We start from the raw sequence: 18089 nt of genomic DNA on the forward strand, positions 1-18089 counted from the left end.
CCTGTGACACGTTGCTTCTGGGTGGAAGCGGGTAAGGGCCAGTGGACATTTCTGGAATGCCTTCTTCTCTGCTGCCCTGGTGAGCACAGGAGCATTGGTGGTTAGAAGGTTGCACAGTCCAGGGTTCCGGAAACCTGAGCAAATGCCTAGAAAAGAGCTGCCCTTGGGGATCACCTGGATCCACTTGGATTTTGAGTAAGATTTGAGGGTTACCGCAGCAAATGTAGCCCATCCTTACTGGATGCATTTTGAACATTAACATATTTGACCTTCATTTACATAAGCAGTGCAGTCTCTCTGAGACTGCCCGGCAGAAACAAGTTTGAGGTACGTGGGGACTCAAGAGGGCCCGGCCTGAGCAAAATGGTACTTTTCATATTTACTTAGTAAGGAGACATATTTAATGACGTAAGTGTCAGAATTGAGTGAATAAAATCCTTAATTCCTACTTGTAAGTCTGTTTGTAGGCCTGAATGAAGTGGTTTCAAGATGTTTCCAGGCTCCTTGATCTGAGGAAATAGCACTGTGACCCACTGCCAGCCTTTCTGCACATTTATTAATTCCCTGAAAACTTTGTTTCAGGTGTAACTGGCTGGGGCCAGACCAGGGCTGAAAGGTCAGATGACAACTTCAGGGTGAGCAAATGTTCTCTGTGACCAGAGGGATGGACCAGGGCAGGAATGGGAGGAAAACCAAGCCTGGGACGCCTGGTCCCCTGGCTACAGAGAATCCAAGAGTAGAAAGAGGATGAGAGAGATGTGAATTCTCCAAAGACCCAATCCCCCAAAAGAGTGATTGAGGCTGTAAGAACTTCATCAAATGATTCCAAAGCTCTTATGAAAGAATAAACATCCCAGAACACACATAAAAATTAATTTAAAAACATAAAGCAAACGGACTTGGTCATTTTACTTTAAAGGATTTTAGAAGGCTAACTTAATTACAATAGTGTATTACAGACACAAGAATAGAAAAAACAATGTAAAAAAAGCCACTAAGTCCAAAAACGGGCCAAGTGTTCACGTATAAAATATACAAAAAATGTATATGCATGGTAAAAGATAAAGACAGAATGCCAAAACTGTAGGAAAATAATGAATTGTTCAATTAATAACTAAACGGTTAAGCATGTAAAAGAAAAAATCAGATTCTTTTAGTTATATATAAAAATCAAAATTAGAAGAAAATGTCGGTAATGATTTATATAGTCTTAGAAGGGAAAAGAGCTAAGAATGGTATCAGAGAAGAAAACCCAAACAGTAATATAGATGTGTCTACATAAAAATATATAAATCATCTCTGCCAAAAAGTAAAAGACAATATAAAATTAAAACGTCTGATTTACTTACAGAGTATGTAACAGATAAATCAATAAGAAAATTAATATCTAAGTAGAAAAAATGGAATAAGTAAGAATGAGAAGAGAAAATTCATAAAAGGAAAATTTCATAAAAGTATTGAAACAGGAAAAAAAAAAAAAGCACAATCTTAGTAGTAATTAAAGAAACTTAAACAGTGATAAGTATCCAAAACTCTACAGACCGGAGGTAAAACTCTACTCAGATGAAAATATACTTTCCTTTTTTAAAAAAAACTATTTTTATTACTATTTTTATTTATTTTGTGGGAGGTGGGGGGACGTAATTATGTTTATATATTTTAATGGAGATACTGGGGATTGAACCCAGGACCTTGTGCATGTTAAGCACAAACACACTCTACCACTGAGCTACCACCCAACCCTATACTTTCCTTTCGTTATTAAAAAAAAACATAAAAGCATGAACTTAAAATGATTGAACTGAGTGTTCCTCTTTTTAAAACAACAAAAAATAAAGGGCAAAACAAATAGAAACATGAAATTAATGAAATATAAAAAACAAAATCAGAGAAATGATAAATTAACTCAGAAAGCAGACTTTCTAAAGGGCAAATTAGAAACATGTATCCTGATAAGAATATATAAGAAAAAGAAAAAGAGAAAGACAAAACACCAACAGAGCAGTAGCGATAAGAAAGGAGCTGTAGCCACAGACGTGGAAAAGACGGAAAGAACTTTAAGGCGACACATTCATCTCCTTTTAGGCACTGGTCATAATGAAACAAGGTGAGGATGAAGGGAACTTGGCATCTCTCCTCAGCCCTCCCTCACTGTCACTTCCCGGCCTGGGGTCAGATCTGACACCTCTTGCCTGGGGGCTCCGGTGGTTTATGGCTCCCTGGCCAGCGAGGAGTACAGTGGTACTGCTTTTTCTCTGATCTGGAATTTAATCCATAACCTCAGTGCTTTAGTCGCGAATGACCACATAACAGTGAGCGTGGTGTTAAGCCATCTCTGGCTCATCCATCCGGCCTCCCTCAGGCCCAGTGGGTGCTTCCACCTCTGGACTCCCCAAACCCCTGTCATGTAGTGAATCCAAAATGCACACCTCCTTTTCTGATTCCTGCTGTTGGTGTGCTTGGGAGCCAGACCTCATCACTGCAAGGGGAGGTGATCCCCTGGGAGCTGCTCCCAGAGCACGGGGAAGGGCCAGCGCATCCAGGCAGGGCGAGCCCTCCGGGGAAGAGGGTCACAGGTGCACAGGGCATCTGACTCTACTTCTGGGATCACCCAGGCCACAGGTTCTTAAGTGAGCAGGAAGCTGGACTTCTCGGGAGCACCAGGCAGCGTTGCTCAACGAGTTCTTTCCAACACACTAGCTCAGATCCCTTGGTAATAACTGCAGGGTTAAAAGGCTTCCAGATTAGGAGGCAGTTAATTAGCTATAGACACACCACCGAACTGGGGCAGAAGAAGGGCAGCTTATGTGCTAGTGTTTGCCATTCTTGGCTTAAGAGGACACAGCTCTGTAGGACCTGAGGGACCCCAACAAGGGGGAGGCCCTGAGCTTCATCGGTGAACCAGGTGAAGGCACCTTCTGGGTCCTTTGCAAGAATCCTGGTGCTTCCACCGGCGAGGCCTCCAGGAAGCTCAAGGACAGAGTTGCAGCATAGACCGCCAGCTGGTGGGACAGCTATGCCATCTCCACTTGAGACCTGCAGGAGATCCCCAACATCCCCGTGTGCTGGTGCCCTGCTGGTGCCCTAGTGGGTCCCAGAGCAGGTCTCCTAAGTTACAGTCTGAACTCCTCCGTGCTTTTGAGAAGATGTGGGGCCATCACAAGAATCACAAGTAAACACTTACACGGTGTTCTCCAAAGGAGCTCAATTCACAGAAAAGTCCAGAATCTCTTCCTCATGATGCTGAGAGAGGAACAAAAAAAAAGCCTGGGGCTTCATCTTGATTGGACTTCAGAGAGACACCCAGAAAGTCCACAGAGGGAACCCAGGGAGAAGGCCACATTTCCAGCCGCCACTGGAGCCCAGGCAGGGACAGCGGTGTAGTTCTGTCCCCAGGAGGATTCTGAAACTGCCCTTGACACAGAGATCTGAAGGGGGAGCGGTACAACGGAGGGGGTGGGGGCACCCAGGTCCTGCCCTGAAGAGATCACAGTCTAGGCTTGGAAATGAGACAGACACACAGACAGGGAGCAGAGAATTCCACCAATACTGCAGCCTTGCTGGACAGTGAGGGCCGCCTGGATCACGGGTGCTGGATCCTGGGTGCTGGATCCTGGGTGTGGTCACCCACTGGGAGAGGGTACCTGGATCTGGCCCTGTAGAGTAGAAGCTTTTAGGCACAGGCATTCCAAGTGAGTGGGTCAACCAGGGAAAAGAAGGAGGGGAGGAAAGAGGATCATCTGCAGTCACAGACAAGGGGTTCATGGGGCCCCATCTCTCACCTGGCTCCCCAGGTGATCTCTGAGTTTGCGGGCCCTGTCTCAGAGACAACCAGCAGAGGGCAGCATGAGGCCGCAGCTCCTGGGGAACAAAGCTCCTAAACCCAGTTACCCACGAAAGGAGGAGGTGCCCAGAGCCGTGTTCCAAGATAGGTTTGGCTGCTTTGGTCTTGGATCTGGCTTGGAGCTGAGTCAAGCTCCAGAGAAGGGAGTCGGGTCACACATTTCGGGGGAGGACTTAGATTCAGTCATTCATCCATTCATTCATCTATTTCTTCAACGATTATTGAATGTGCATTATTGAGTGAGTGTATATTCCCAGTCCTTTTCTAGGCCCTGGGACTTCGGAGGTGAATGACAGCGTTTTGTAATGATCACAACAGCAATGGGAACTCATGCTTGCACGGCATTTCCAGGAGGCCAGGGCTTAGCCCTAGTGCCTCATTTGTATCAGTTCATTTATCCCTCCTGACAACCCTGAGGTGGCCACTATTACCCCAATTTTACCAAGAAGGGAACTAAAGCACAGGGAGTGTATGTGACTTGCCCAGGGTCACACAACTGCAAAGCGGTAGAGCCAGGGTTTGAATCCAGGCCGTCTGCTCCTTAATTGCCTTTCTACACTGACATAACGCAAAGAGGTAAATGGTCAAGATGACTACAACTGGTGACGATAACTGCTAATGAGAAAGTAACATAGGACCTTGTAATGGTGACTGGGGTTGGGCCAACCTTGGTGCAGTGGTCAGATAAAGACTTTGGGGTGGGAGGATAAGGGTGACTTACAATCCAAGAACTGGCAGGGGTGGAGGATCATATCAGCACCCAGAAAATCTCTGTTGAGGCCTTGGGTCCCAGGACACAGCTCACAGCCACTTGTGGACACTTTTGTCCATAACCAAGCACCCACCCACCTCTCTCAGAGCCCCTGGAACCACCCGGAACCAATGCTTCTCAGTGAGGGGTGTGCAGAGAGGGGCTGGACACAGGCTGGGGGGAGCGGGGAGGCTGAGCCTCTAACAACAGGATGCTGGGAATTTCAAGCACTGGATCTGTTGGGTTTTTGTACAGACACCCACACGCTCGCGTGTACACAAAAATGTGTGCAGATCTCCCCAAGTCCATTTACACGTGATGCCCCACTCAGTCTCACCTGCCCAGGGTCTCACCATCTCTGACAGCCCCTACAGCTGTTCAGGCCCAGACCCACCCCTGGAGTCACAGGAAGACCCTGGAAATGGGTAGGAAAAGATTTCGGGCAGCAGTCGCTTTTTACCCCTGGGGCACTGATGAGCTGAAGGAGATTATTTAGGGTCTGACAATATAGACTTAAGTAGGACCCACAGGGAATGAAGAAGCCAGGCTTCCTGGTTTGAGGCCCTCCTGCAAACGTGAGAGGCAGGCAGAAAGCAGCTATGGTGACTGTATTTTGGGGGGAAGTGGTTTCCAAAACTGGCCAAACACCTGTGTTCCCTCAGGGCCTCACGAAGGTAACAGATTTCTGAGATCTTGGTTCACTGGGTCCAGAGAGGAGCTTAGCGCCTCTGACTCTGCCGGCCATTCCAGGCCACTGTGCTGGTCACTGCTGCGAAATGCAGCACAGGGCAGGCTAGGCGGGGGGCTGCTGGTGGCTAGCCTAGCCCGAGGCGTTTGTTTCGCTAACCAGTGCTTACCTGCATTTCAGCTCTTTTGAGCATGACACTTGTATTTGCCTGGACAAACCACGAGTCCAGAGTTGGAGACAATGTCTCCTCCCCATACAGGCTGCCACCAGGTTGGGAGCACCCCTTCCCAGGTGCTGCCCTGAGCTCCTCCTCTCTTCCCAGCACCCCAACGACCACGCAGGGTTACTAGGACAACACTGCTTTTCAAAGTCCGCTTCCTGACATCACCAGCCCAGGCCTGATAATATTTGATCCTTTCCTGGTTTATGAGAAAAAAAAAAAATCCCTGATTCCTGGCAGGTTCTAAAGCACAGTTCCATTACACAATAATGAGCAAACAACCTTGACGATAATGAGCAGACGGTGACCCTGGTGCTGGTGCAGGAGGGGGATGTGAGGAGTGTGAATGCTAGACCTTCGGCTGGTCCCCAAGGCCCTGTCCTCTGGCTCGGGCGCAGCTAAAAGTGAGAACAGCAGAGCTGTAAGATTCTGAAGGAAGACTATCCTGCGGGAACAAGGCCCCGCCATTCCAGAATCCAGAACCCAGGCCGGAGCCGGGGCCTTGCGTGTCGCAAGCTTTGGTAGTTGATTTCTGGACCCGCTCCAGCACAGGAAGCGTATTGCAATCCCATGGGCGGTATCTAGCCTCTCACAGGAGGTAGATGACTTACAGACATAATTTAAACTCCAAGTCCCCATCTCCAGAGCAGATTCCAACTCACTCAGACTGGCTTTGTATGGACCTGAGGAACTGGTGACAAGTGTTCAGACCACAATGAGTTTGGACAAAATTGACAGGTAACCAAAATGGAAGACAATTCCCAGACCCTGCAGCTTTGCTCCGGAAGTAGGCCCTGCAGCTGTGAGTCTGTGTGTGATCGCTGATCATCTAGTTTTAAAAGGGAGAAGCCGTCCCAGACCAATTTACAGAGAGGGAGACAGGTCGAAGGAGCCAGCACACCACTCAGCGCAGCAGGCAGGGAGCTGACCTCACACCGCAGCTCAAATCCTGAACTTCCCACCCACCAAGCCACCTCTCCTTTAGCGTTTACATGGCACACAGAGACCCAGGCCTTGTTCTCCCCCAGGCATGACTCCAGAGTCAGGGCCCAGCCTCCAGAGAGGTCTGAACACCAGCTTCCTTCCCCAGGAATGCTCTGAGGCAGAACCATCAGGTTCTTACCCTTTGCAAGAGGCAGCAAAGGAAGACGGCAGCTCAGTTCCGTCTGCCAGCTCCCTGGGCCAAAAAGCAGCCCAGGAAATATGACACAGACTTCTATTCCATCAGAACAATGGGGCTCAACAGGTCGCTCAGAGTCCTGAACAACGGGAGTGTGCTGCCTGAGGTCCCTATGGTCTGTCCTTGGGGCACCTGGCTTCATTCGATCCCCTATGCAAGAGATGTCAATCATCATACGTCCCTTAGTAAAGGAAACTGCCTGCCTTCAGCCCTTGAGAGAGCGAGAGGGATGATCTGAACAGTCATCTTGAATCCAGAATTTCCCTCCTGTTCCAGGTCCTGGGGCACCTGGAGGAACGACAGTTTCTATCTTTGGACTCTCCTGAGATTCCAGCATCTTTAGATGAACCCCGCCTTCTCTTGAGCTAACTCACATGGGGCCCCGCTGCTTGCTGATGAGAACTGGGAAGGGAACACAGGTAGGTGGTTGTCTCCATTGTAGTTGAGGGAAGAATGCTGGCCAGCTGGGGGACACACGCAGAGAGAGGAGCTCTGAAAAGATGATCGGGTGCTAGACTGAGGGGGGAGAACCAGCCCCGCCCGCCCAAGAGCCTGTGGGGAAATCTGCGCATCAGGGGAGGTGGGCAAGGAGGAGGCAGGATCAGCAAGGATCTTCAGCGGGGATGGCTCACAGGGTCTGGGGTGGCACAGAAAGTTCTCAGAGCAGGAATGTGAGGCTCTGGGGACTGAGGGATGTAGGGAGGGAGCACCATGAAAGGAACTCGAAGAAGAAGTCTGAAAGGGAAATGGAAGAATGTGAGCTCGTCCGCAGATGTTTACTACACTTCCCTGACTGAGAGGGCAGCCAGCACTCACTGGGAGATAATCCATGTGAAGTACGTGACCGAATCATCTACAGTCTAATAGCTAAAGACACTATCCCTTACACACAGTATAAGCAAAAGAGACATTCATCTCAGGGTAGACATGGTCCCCACCGCCCCCTTACGTCGACTGAGAAAGAATGACCTGTCCACTTGCTCATTGTTGTCTTGCCAATGGAAAAACTCAGGCGTAACTTTCACGCCTGATGACGATGATTCTCTTGTTCTGGGTTGTCTTGTGTGTATCTTCTTTCCTTCTAAAACTTTCTGCTCTTTCCTTTTTTCTATTTGCCATAACCTCCATTACCTAGGTTTCTTCTGTGCCTCTAAATCTTAGGCAGTTTCCCACTCCTTTGGCCAGCAGTCTGGATTTGGAGTGAAAATAGTGAAGTGTTCTGCTCTACGTCACCCCCAGGGTAGTGCCTGAAGAACTTCAGATTGAAGAGATTGAAAACGGAGTGATGTGACAGTCCGGGTGGGCTGGAGGCCACGGACCTGGGTACTGACCCCTCATCCTGCCAGCCCCAATGTCTTCAGGACATCCAGCCCAACACTCACCCCTCCCCTGATGGTCTTGCTGAAGAAGTGCCCCTCAGAGGGAACGCTACCCTGTAGTCACCTCTCGGTATCTGACCCACTCATCCATTTGGTGACGCTACGGTGTGCCCGTTCACCAAATACGCATCAAGCACTTACCGAGTATGAGGTGCTCTCTCTGGTAGTTCAGATGCAAAGAAAAATAAAATGGAAAATGAATTTAACAAAAATATTTCATTAAGTTAATGTGGCCCTTAGCCCATTCATGAAATATTTTCGTCTCCTTCTGTGATTGGCATACAGTTGGAGCTGGAACTCATTCCCTGCCCCCAGTTTGCTGCACAGGCTGTACATAATCTCAAATCCACCCACCCTGAGGTTGTGGAAGAGCCTCCATGGTCATGAGCTTGATCGTGGGCCAAGACAGCATCAGAACTCTGCTCAGAAGGGAGGTTTTATTTGCTGACTGGATGGTGCTGCAGAATTTGACCCACAGAGAGTGAAACTCACCTTAGGGAGGTTTTCCCTCTTGTGTCTACTAATAATGGACCCACTGGCCTGTAGTGGGATGAGGATGTCACAGAAGGAGGTGGATGCTGAACATGGAGGGTCTAAGACCGAAGTTGCCCTGTGGAGAAGGACACAACCTGCCTGACCATTTGCCTCCTCCCGTGATGCTGGCATGTGCCGCAATATCAAATCAGTCTCCTAAAAGGATGCAGGAAGCCTGCCCTTTGTCCTCAAGATTGCTCTACTGGCCACAGGCAGGCCACAGCCACTTGGGCAGGCTGGGGAGGGTTTCCTAGGACTATTAACTAGTACCCACGTAGGATATTGCCCGGTGTCACAGTCTGGTGGTGAAAGGTTTTCTGGTGTAGCTCATGGACAACTGAAAACAACACTCATCTCGTAGACAGGGCTGGGCTAGCTATGGGAAGGAGACTTCGGCATCAAGTAGTGGCAACTCAGAGAAATAGGAACTGGATCTCTTGGAGGCTGAGGTCTACTGTCTGCTGACACAGATGTGGTCCTCCGTGGGTCCATCTGGTGGGCTGCGGTGTCCTCACTAAAATCTGCTCTTTCTATGGTTGACTCTGATCCAGTGCTGTGCCCTCGGACAGGACAGAGGGTGTCCTTTCCCACGGACTGGACCAGAAACCCTCATGTCCCACAGTCAGCCTCTTTTCACTTCCTCATCCCACAATCAAATACATCCCCTTCATTTTTTTTCCAATCCCCATGAAGGAATGAGTCAACACCGGGCAAGGGAAAACAGGCACTGAATTCTCTTTCAGAGCAGCAGAGAGCTCAGCAGGGAACCAAGCAGGGGGCGGAGGAACCTGCCTCTTCAGGCTGGGAGTTCACAGACAGCCAAGAAGGAGGCAGAGCAGGAGATGTCATTCCAGAGCCCGTCACTGAGGAGAACCACGCAGTCCTCCCCCGAGCCATGGTCATTCGGCTCATTACTCTTCCAGTTGCTGTAGGTTATCCGCCCTCCTGTTACGTATGCAAACTGGCCTTCTGTCACCTCATCTGTGATGCCCAGAAAGGCACTGTCTTGGGCCACGTCCTGGATGGCTTTGTTCTCCTCAGCATTCCTGGGGGTGGCCACGGTGGCCTGAAACCCGGCGCATAGAGCCTTCACTTGGGAAAAAGGCATCTTTTTGCCGTTGGTCACATAGAGCTTCTTCCCAGGATTCTGGCCCAAGGAAAAGACTTGCACTGAAATCACAAAGGGTAGGGGAGGTTGACTTGGCTTGGAGACCAGCCCAGGATAGTAGATGAAGATGCCCTTCTCTGGGAACTCATGAGTCCGAGGTGGGGCCCTGTGCTCCACCACCTCTGGCCAGATCCTATGAAGAAAGCCTTCCTCCAGTGTAGAACAAGTCCCTGGCCGCAAGCCGGGGCTATCCCGGGATAGCCCATCCTTATGACAAATACCTGTTAAAAACTGTCCCAATACAGAGGACGCAGGGAAACGTGCTTGGGCCCTGCTGCCAGGCTTGGGCACCAGGGTAAGAAAGAGGCACGGACGGCCCTCTGAGAACAGAGGGTGCTGAGGAAGGCACAAAGGTTCCAGAGGCAGCAGACCTCCACGCAACCCTCCCTCAGCCCCTTCCTAGCTGTATGCTATTGAATGAATTATCTAGATTCCCAGACCTATTTTTTTTTCTTAACTGTAAATAAAATAGGTGTGATACCCCCAAATAGGCAAGAGGATGGAATGAAACCCTATTATGAGAAAATGCCAACCTAGCCCTGGGATATAATAAATGGTCATAAATGTTAGTTCATGCCACCCTCCCCAAAACCTAGAGCACTCTGGAGAAAAAGGTAAGAGCCCAGAATACGTTGGGCTGGAGCAGAAGAAAGGCTTACACTTTTTGATGTGATCCAGTTCTGATCTCAGGCTCCTTAGCTGTCCCTCTAAGTTAGCCAGCTTAGCCTCAGCAACTACAAAGCAAAAGGGAGACAGGTATTTATTGAGAAGAAGACCCTAAATTGGAGAGCAGAGTATTTTGAAAAAAAAAAAAAAAAGATTTGCTTACTAAAAAGCATGCTTATTCCAGAAAAATATGAAAACAAAAAGAAGCAAAAGAAAAAAAAAACTGTATTCCTGCCTTCCCAGATATACTTAGTAACTATTGTAAGCTATAACTCTGGAAATAATAATAATAATTAATAATAATAACAACTTGTAAACCATAGCTCTGTGTTATTCACATGCTGCTTAAATATTGCAATACTATAATTGCTTATAAGAAAAGGCCCAACAAATTATTCTCCTTTTAGAAAAATTTCTTTTTTTGAATTGTAGTTGATTTACAACGTTATGTCAGTCTTTGGTATATAGCATAGCGATTCAGTTACATATCATACTTTCTTATTCCAGGCAAACTCTTCAATACTTCTATTATTTTGATGGGCCAATGGACAGATATTAGTAAGAAGTCCTCATTTTTGGTTTGTTGGTATTGAATTTATTTCACTCTGAACTAAGTTGCTTTGATGTCCCGGGTTACCCAGGGGCCCTATGTGGCCAATCCTTTTCATGCTATGCTTGTGACAACAGACATAAACCAACAGCAGAGAGGATCTGCTTCCTCCCTTGCAGCCTGGAACCACACGCTGGACTGTTTCAGCTGAAGAAGGGCCAGGGCGCATCTCCTACAGGGGCCTGCTGAGGGGGTGGCAGGCAGGGTTTGGATGTTCATACCCAAGCACCGGTGGGAATCCCCCCAGGCCCCAGGGAACTGAGAGGAATGAAGGTGATGGGTCAGGAAGCAGAGCCAAGCATCTTTCAGTGTGACAGCAGAGAAGAGGCCCCTCCCTCCTGGCCCTGGAGTTCCCAGGGCCCTGGGTCTCCTCAGCCCACACCACACACTGGGGTCAGCTCCTTACCTGAACTGTCTCCACGATCTCCTTTGGAGCCCTTTGGTCCCAGAGGCCCAGGACTCCCTACCTTTCCTGGAGGCCCCATTTTCCCTGGAGGACCCTGCAAGCCTCTGAGCCCTTGCCCTGTTGGAAGAGGAAGGAAATGTGACCCACTGACTGTCTCTCATTCTCTTTCTCCAGCAGCTCATACTCGATGCACACTGACCCCAAGAAACCGCTCGTGAACTAGCAGTGGTCCAAAGCAGAAAGGGCCTCTTGCATGCCCAGGGGATGCCCTGCCCTGAGGGCCAGCTCCCTGAGCATGCAAGACACCCCTTTTCTAGGGACAATCACATGTCACTCATTCCTGTGTGGAAATAAGGGATGCTGGGGAGCCAGAGAAGTGCCTTTGTCTTGGAGGGGATGACCTGTCACGGGGACTATTCTGAGTGAAGCATCAACCACCATAATGAAAGGTGAGCCTTCTCATGTCTCTGCTAGTTCCCGTAGACAGAGCAGTCTCCTGTTAGGGTAAGAGAGTTAGGAGGTCAGAGCAGCCTGTCCTGTACCTGGCTCTCCCTTTTCTCCCTTGGGTCCGTCTCGCCCATCTCTGCCAGGCGTGCCGTTGGTGACCGGGATGCCACAAGCAACCACTGAACAGGTCTTCTGGGCATCCTCACAGGTTTTTGTTTCTGAGCTGGATGCTGTCACCACACACAGAAGTACAGGAAGTGACGAAAACAGGAACATGATCCTTACTCTAGAGTGGAGAAAGTCAAGGAAAATAAATCCATCTCATTTCATGTAGTCAGCATTTGCTACCACCTCTGATGTGCTGGACCCGGTGCGTGGGGCCACAGACACAGGGGGGAATACCGCGACCCCTGGCTCTGACTGCCGCCAGGCTACTAGGGAAACAGACAAGTAAAAAGCGTGACCGTTAGTGCTAAAGCGAAGGTAGACGCAAGTGTAATAATAATAGGGGCCCGTTCTCCCTGGGGCTCTCATGCCCTATGGATGGAAGGCTTAGTGGGCGAGGCAGGCCCATGCACGAGGGGCCACAGGGTCTGGAGGTGACGCACAAGCCCTGTTCCTGAAGGTCTGGCACAAAGGCAAAGAGAGCAGAGTGCTTGTGTGAGCTTTGGCTGCTCTTTTTCCCAACTTTCTTTCTTGAGGGTCAAGGGAGCCTCAGTTTCCCTCTTCTTCCCCTTCCTATGGTCCCTAAAGCTAGACTCAAACTATAACCGGTGACTAAAGGTCCCACAAGGTCCATTTCTCCTGTGGGCCCTGTTTTACTACATCCATTGTCTCATTTCACATAAACATCTCTGTTTTGCACTCCAGGGTCCCAGCTGCCCTCAGAACCACAGCTGTTTCCCCAACAGCCTGTCAATCACCCTGTATAATAAACACTTTACTTTGTGACAGGCACTTGCTGGGATTCAGGACCCAGAGTGCCCTGATGTATGGTTCTGACCCTGAGAATGGAACCTTCTTTGGTTACTGATCCCAGCCAGCTGAGACTGAGATTTGCCTCTTTCCCTTGGTTTGAGGTTTTCCATGGAGAGGCCATTTTTCCAGCCACAACCCAGGCTCCTAAAGTTTCTGTTCACCCTGGGCCCAGGGGGGTCCACTCAGGCTTCTTCTCCTGGCAGGATGCTCTGCCTGCTTCCCAGATGCCTCTCCAGCTCTGCACCACCGTCCAGCCATCAGATTCCCATCCAGCCTTCATTCAGGCAGGCCCCTTCCAGAAGTCCCCATGGACGTCTCCCTCTGCTTCTCTCTGGCCTCTAATCCCAACGTCTCCGGCCTTTGCAGTATAACTACTGCATCTTCCCTTGCCTACCCTGGCCTGTCAGCCCTCTTGGCCCTTCCCTTCCTCCAGGACTCTGTGAGACGTAGTAATTGGAAGGCGATTTTCTCCATCATAGTCTTCTCCACCTTTCCTCTTTCTATCTTTCTAACTTTTTTCACCTCCCCTGATTATGCCTGAGGCCAAAGCCAGGGCTAAGCATGCTGCTGGCATTCACACTTCACTTTCTTTCTTCCCTTTGGCTGAAAAGACCACCCTTCAGCTTGCAGGTGCTCAAGGCAATCCAGGAAGGGCCCAAGGCCCCAGGTCCGAGAGAGACAGAGGCCCTCAGCAGGCTTGACCACCCCACCAAAGCCCCTGCCTGCAACTCACCGGGATCAGGTCAAGGGGCCAGACGCTCAGCACAGGCCTCCACCTCCGCCCTCCAAAAGTGACTTCCTCAGAGCACGGAGGCTGCCACAGGGAAGCTGGTGCTCCAGCCTAGGCCTCCGGCAGGTGCCCCAGTGTCATTTGCCCCAATTAGTCTGGTGACCAGGGACAGTGCTGGACTGGCCTTCAACCCTAGCTTAATCAACAACCATCCTTAGAACTGCCATATCCTGGGCAGTTCTCCAGGGCTGCTGGTGGGGTCTCCAGCGGAGCGCTGGGCCGTTTTCTCCTGCAACACTCCAAACTCTTCCTCCTACTGATCCCCCGGCATCCGTCTCAACAGCTTAGCAACTCTGACCTTCCAGAATCAGAGCCTCAGATCACAGATCAGAATCTCAGAGGCTAGTTCCCTCTATATACTTACTTTTAGAAGAGACATGAATAGACATTCAATCAAACACATGCTCATGTTCATGCCCCCCTCCCCCGCCACCGGCACACACCTCTGTATTAGTTGCTCTATCTAGTTCACCCCTCCATTTGTATTTAGTTTATTGGAGGGGGGAGGTAGGGGTTAAAGACCTGAGTTGCCTCATTCCTCCCTTCTCACTCAGAACATTTGTCAAATGTCCCCTCTGGGCGTGTTACAGGGCTAGGCACATGGGGAAGAAGGATTTGTAGATAATTTAAATTCAAAGTTGAATGTGGGCATTTGCACTAGCTGTTCCAGCCTGTGACACTTCCCTCCATCTTTGCAGAATTGTTGTCATTCACATTTCAGCCTAAATATGATCTCTGGAGAAAGGGCTTTCCCTGACCACTGTATCAGAGTTGTAGTTCGCTGTTTTAAATATCTATATAATTTAATTATGCCTATAACGCATCTCTGGGTAAAGTTGTTTTATTTCTCTGGTTGCATATTTGTTGACCATGCCACTCCTTTAGAAGAGGAACTTCATCAGAACAGAGGTCTTATTCCCCAGCTGTAGTGTCCCCACCTAGAAGAGGGCCTGGAAGGGACTCAATGTTCAATAAACATTTATGGAACAAAGGACGCCTCCAGCATCACATCCTCAGAGCGGCCCTCCTGACTCCCCTCCAGCTGGAGCTCACATCTGTGCCCACTCTCCCATGCTTTTACTTTTCCAGGGCAGGAGCTACATTTGATTCACCTCCTCGTCTCCAGGGTGCAACCCAGGGCTGGCACACGGGGAGGATCCATTGAGAGAACGAGGAGGGAAGCAGAGACCCCGAGCGGGGCAGATGCCGGATCAGTCCACGGCTCCTCCCCACCGGGGTTTCCAGGAGTGTCCACTTCTTATCTCCAGAGCCTGATCAAGTGGCTTTTTCGGGTCCCTGACGTAACATTTGATTCCTGCCTTCCCCCAGACTTCCCCCTACTCTGTGAAACACTTAGTCTCACCAAACAAACTCTAGAGGTTTGCTTTTTCCCTGGTGGGGAGCGCGGACTGGGCCACTTCCCTTTGACTCTGCCTTGTGATCAGTCCTTCGGTTCCTCAAGGGTCATCGGCCCTTGTGCACTCAAGTCACCATGCCCTGTTCAGCAACCCTCCCAGATTCCTGTTTTAAAGGAGACTGCCAGGCACTGAGAGGGGCCCGTTGTGAAGAAGACCCCTCTCGAGGCTGTGTTTCCTGATAGTGTTGTCACAACCTTGAAGGGCCCATAGTCTCACAGGACAAAGAACACTCAAACCACAGAGCAAACGAGCAGACTTCCCAGAAAGGTGGAAATTTGACATTGAGAGATTTACATAAAACCAGGACCCTATATTTACTACAGACTTAGAGGAAGGGTAGCTTTGGAAGGAAGGGGGAGGGGAGGGCAGGAGGAGGGAGGGATGTGCACTGTCAGCAAAGGGACAATAAGAGATACTTGACTCTGGTGGGAAAAAAATCCTCCCGTGAGGATGCATATCCACAAGTCTGTCCCCTCACAGGTCTGGGGTTTGAGTTTATGCTTCTTAGTATTATTTTGTTATGACTATTATTCCTGAATTTTGCCATTGATGCCAAGATGGAATATTGTCTTTCAAGTGTCCCAGCTCATCACAACCTAGTGTTCCATAGGGACATAAAATCAGTGGAGGGCCTTACCCTTAACCCAGGCACCTCAGGACTTCTCAGAGGGAGACCAGGTAAATTTGAGTTCACCTTGTAAAAACCATCAAACACAGGAAGAAATACACAGAGTGAAAGCTGAATGACAGAAGTCTTAAAAACCAGCCTATAAAGACTGTTGACTCTACAACCACAGATTTTTTTTTAAAAAACATTATAATTAAGAATAAAAAATTAAAAATTAAACAGTGAAATTAATGAACCAGAATAAGGAAATAACTCTAGAGCTATTAGTAAAGTTAAAAAAAAACCTGTTTTTTTGCAAAAAAAAAAAAATTGGCAAATATGACCATGGTATTTTGAATTATTGTGCCCAATTTTTTACCTCTCATTATCATAGGATATATCTATCCACACCTTATGCCATGGTACTTTGCAGCACCTCACACTATCCCTTCAATATTTGACTTGGCTGTGTGACCATGAGTAGACACTAAGGGAGGAGCAGCTTTAAATGTGGGAAGGCTATGTCCCTGGTAGCTGCTAATATTTGAATAATTAAATGATATGGAGCAAATGTGAACTCTCTGGGAAGCTTGAAGTAAAAAATAGCTACTAAGGTCCAGCCATGCATCAATAGTTAATAGCACAGTCCCTGGAATCTGACTTCCTATTCATAGCCCACTTCTGCCATGAACTGGCTGTATGAAATTTGGAAAATCACTTTAACCTCTGTGCCTCGATATTCTTATTTGTAAATTTGGCATAATAATGGCATCTACATAACAAGGTTAATGAGGATTACAATACTTAATCCAAGAATCGTACCCGACACATAGTAAGTGTGATGAGAGTATCAGCCATTAGACCAAGTGGGGTATATCGCAGGAATGCAAGGATGGTTCAACATCAAAAACTGAATCCATGTAACTCACTAAATATATAACAGTTTAAGACTCTTAATGCAGATATGTACAATCTTGAAGCTTGAAGCTCATCTTTTCCTCAAAACTAATATGTGGTCTCAAAATTCTTCTTACAAACTCTTCCTAGACCCTTGAAATGCAAACTTTCTAGGATTGACTTAAAATATAGTCTGAACAAATGATTATTGTCCCCATTTTGTTGTTAAAATCTGTTTCACCTCTTATTCATCACCACCATGGCCAAAGGGTGGTGGTTTCTTGAAGTGAAGTGTGGGCAGTAGCCTTCTCTCTTATTTCTTTGCATGTGTGGGAGGTAGAAGAATGATGGTGCCCAGGGTGGCAATATCTGTTCACAGAAGGCTCCATATGTCAGTTGAGACACTGCTGCTTCTGAACCCATCCTAACTGGTTGTTGGACCCCTCTGTATGACTGATTACAGATGACAGCTCCTCTCATGAGCTTGTCCTTCAGACAAGTGACTCTATATGAACCTCAAGCTGCATGTTCTCTGCCCTCAATATGATATCAATGAACATTTCAATTCATAGTCTCTGGCTCTTTAAGCCCCTATGCTCCAAGGAGCAAACTGCTCATGAGTAGGGTTTAAACCCTGACTAACTTCCATAACATTGACATTGACATTGACAGCCCCTGGGAACTCCATCCAAGTGGTGGAAATCCACATTGCCCCAGAACACCCTGCTCACAGGTCTATTCTCCCCCTCTTCAACTCCCCACACCTCAGCAGGATCAGGCCCTCTGCTGGTTCAGTACTTCGGCAATTTTAGAACAGGAGACCCCCCCCACTCATGCCTTAGGTCACTTGATCGGGGAAGGCAAAGTAATCTGGGCATCCCTACTTGCAAAGATTAGGAGGGGGGTAGGACAGTCCCCTCCCCCATCCCACAGGGAGAGGAGAGGAAGGGATAAACTCCACTGTGAAAGTACAGATGTCACCCAAGGTAGGTGAGCTCGCTTTCCACTCTTTAGTCTTCCTTATACTGACCAACAGAATGGGAATTACTAAACCACTCACGTTGAACAGCTCTGTCCTTAGAAGTTCCATGATGAGGTCCCTGGAATCATTAAAAGATGAGGCACTTGGAGTCTCTTATTCTCACTTGTGGGCTTTAAATAGATGCCAATACTGAGGAATAGGAAATGACTCACCCCCCACTTGACACCTTTTTGATGTTAACAGCCTAAAGGAAACTGCCAAAAAATCATCTGATAAAGTACCACCTGAGGTGGGAGCAGGCTGCCCCTTCCACTCAACAAAGCAAGCTTAACTTGAGATTGAACTTTCCATTTTTCAGGTAAATGGAGGCTTAGGGCCAGAGTTAAGTTGATTTATAAAAAAAAACACAGAAATGTGCTGTTTCTTGGAAACAAAGCAACGGAAACTCATGTTAACACACTCATGATTTATTACACTTAAATCATCTCTGTGCAGTGAGAGGGTGGGGTGGTTATGAGCACAAG

General features: G+C 48.4%; 1 protein-coding gene and 1 long non-coding RNA gene across 2 annotated transcripts; one reads left to right on the forward strand and one right to left on the reverse strand.

Moving 5' to 3' along the window:
• The first annotated feature begins 6160 nt into the window (after positions 1–6160).
• Positions 6161–8317, forward strand: LOC116667215. The gene is made up of 3 exons (XR_004324029.1): positions 6161–6241; positions 6960–7102; positions 7845–8317. It is a non-coding gene; the product is annotated as an uncharacterized LOC116667215 (long non-coding RNA).
• Positions 8318–9308: 991 nt separating this feature from the next.
• Positions 9309–13768, reverse strand: LOC102507062 (mannose-binding protein A). Its single transcript, XM_006180035.3, has 5 exons — positions 13605–13768; positions 11989–12179; positions 11447–11563; positions 10424–10498; positions 9309–9766 (listed from the first exon to the last, which is right to left on the reverse strand). The coding sequence occupies exons 2-5, from the start codon at positions 12167–12169 to the stop codon at positions 9393–9395; spliced, it is 747 nt and encodes a 248-aa protein (XP_006180097.1). The 5' UTR covers positions 12170–12179; positions 13605–13768; the 3' UTR covers positions 9309–9392.
• Between the last annotated feature and the right edge of the window lie 4321 nt (positions 13769–18089).

This window comes from Camelus ferus, chromosome 11 (assembly GCF_009834535.1).
Source record: "Camelus ferus isolate YT-003-E chromosome 11, BCGSAC_Cfer_1.0, whole genome shotgun sequence".
In the NCBI taxonomy this organism is placed as follows: Eukaryota; Metazoa; Chordata; class Mammalia; order Artiodactyla; family Camelidae; genus Camelus; species Camelus ferus.

What these genes read in the sequence shown, in the direction of transcription:
- LOC102507062 (XM_006180035.3), bottom strand. Translation starts at nt 12,169, where the DNA reads ATGTTCCTGTTTTCGTCACTTCCTGTACTTCTGTGTGTGGTGACAGCA. An exon ending in GGGAGAAAAGGGAGAGCCAG is followed by an intron (nt 11,564 to 11,988) that starts GTACAGGACAGG and finishes CTCTTCCAACAG; the next exon opens with GGCAAGGGCTCAGAGGCTTG. An exon ending in AGATCGTGGAGACAGTTCAG is followed by an intron (nt 10,499 to 11,446) that starts GTAAGGAGCTGA and finishes TTTGCTTTGTAG; the next exon opens with TTGCTGAGGCTAAGCTGGCT.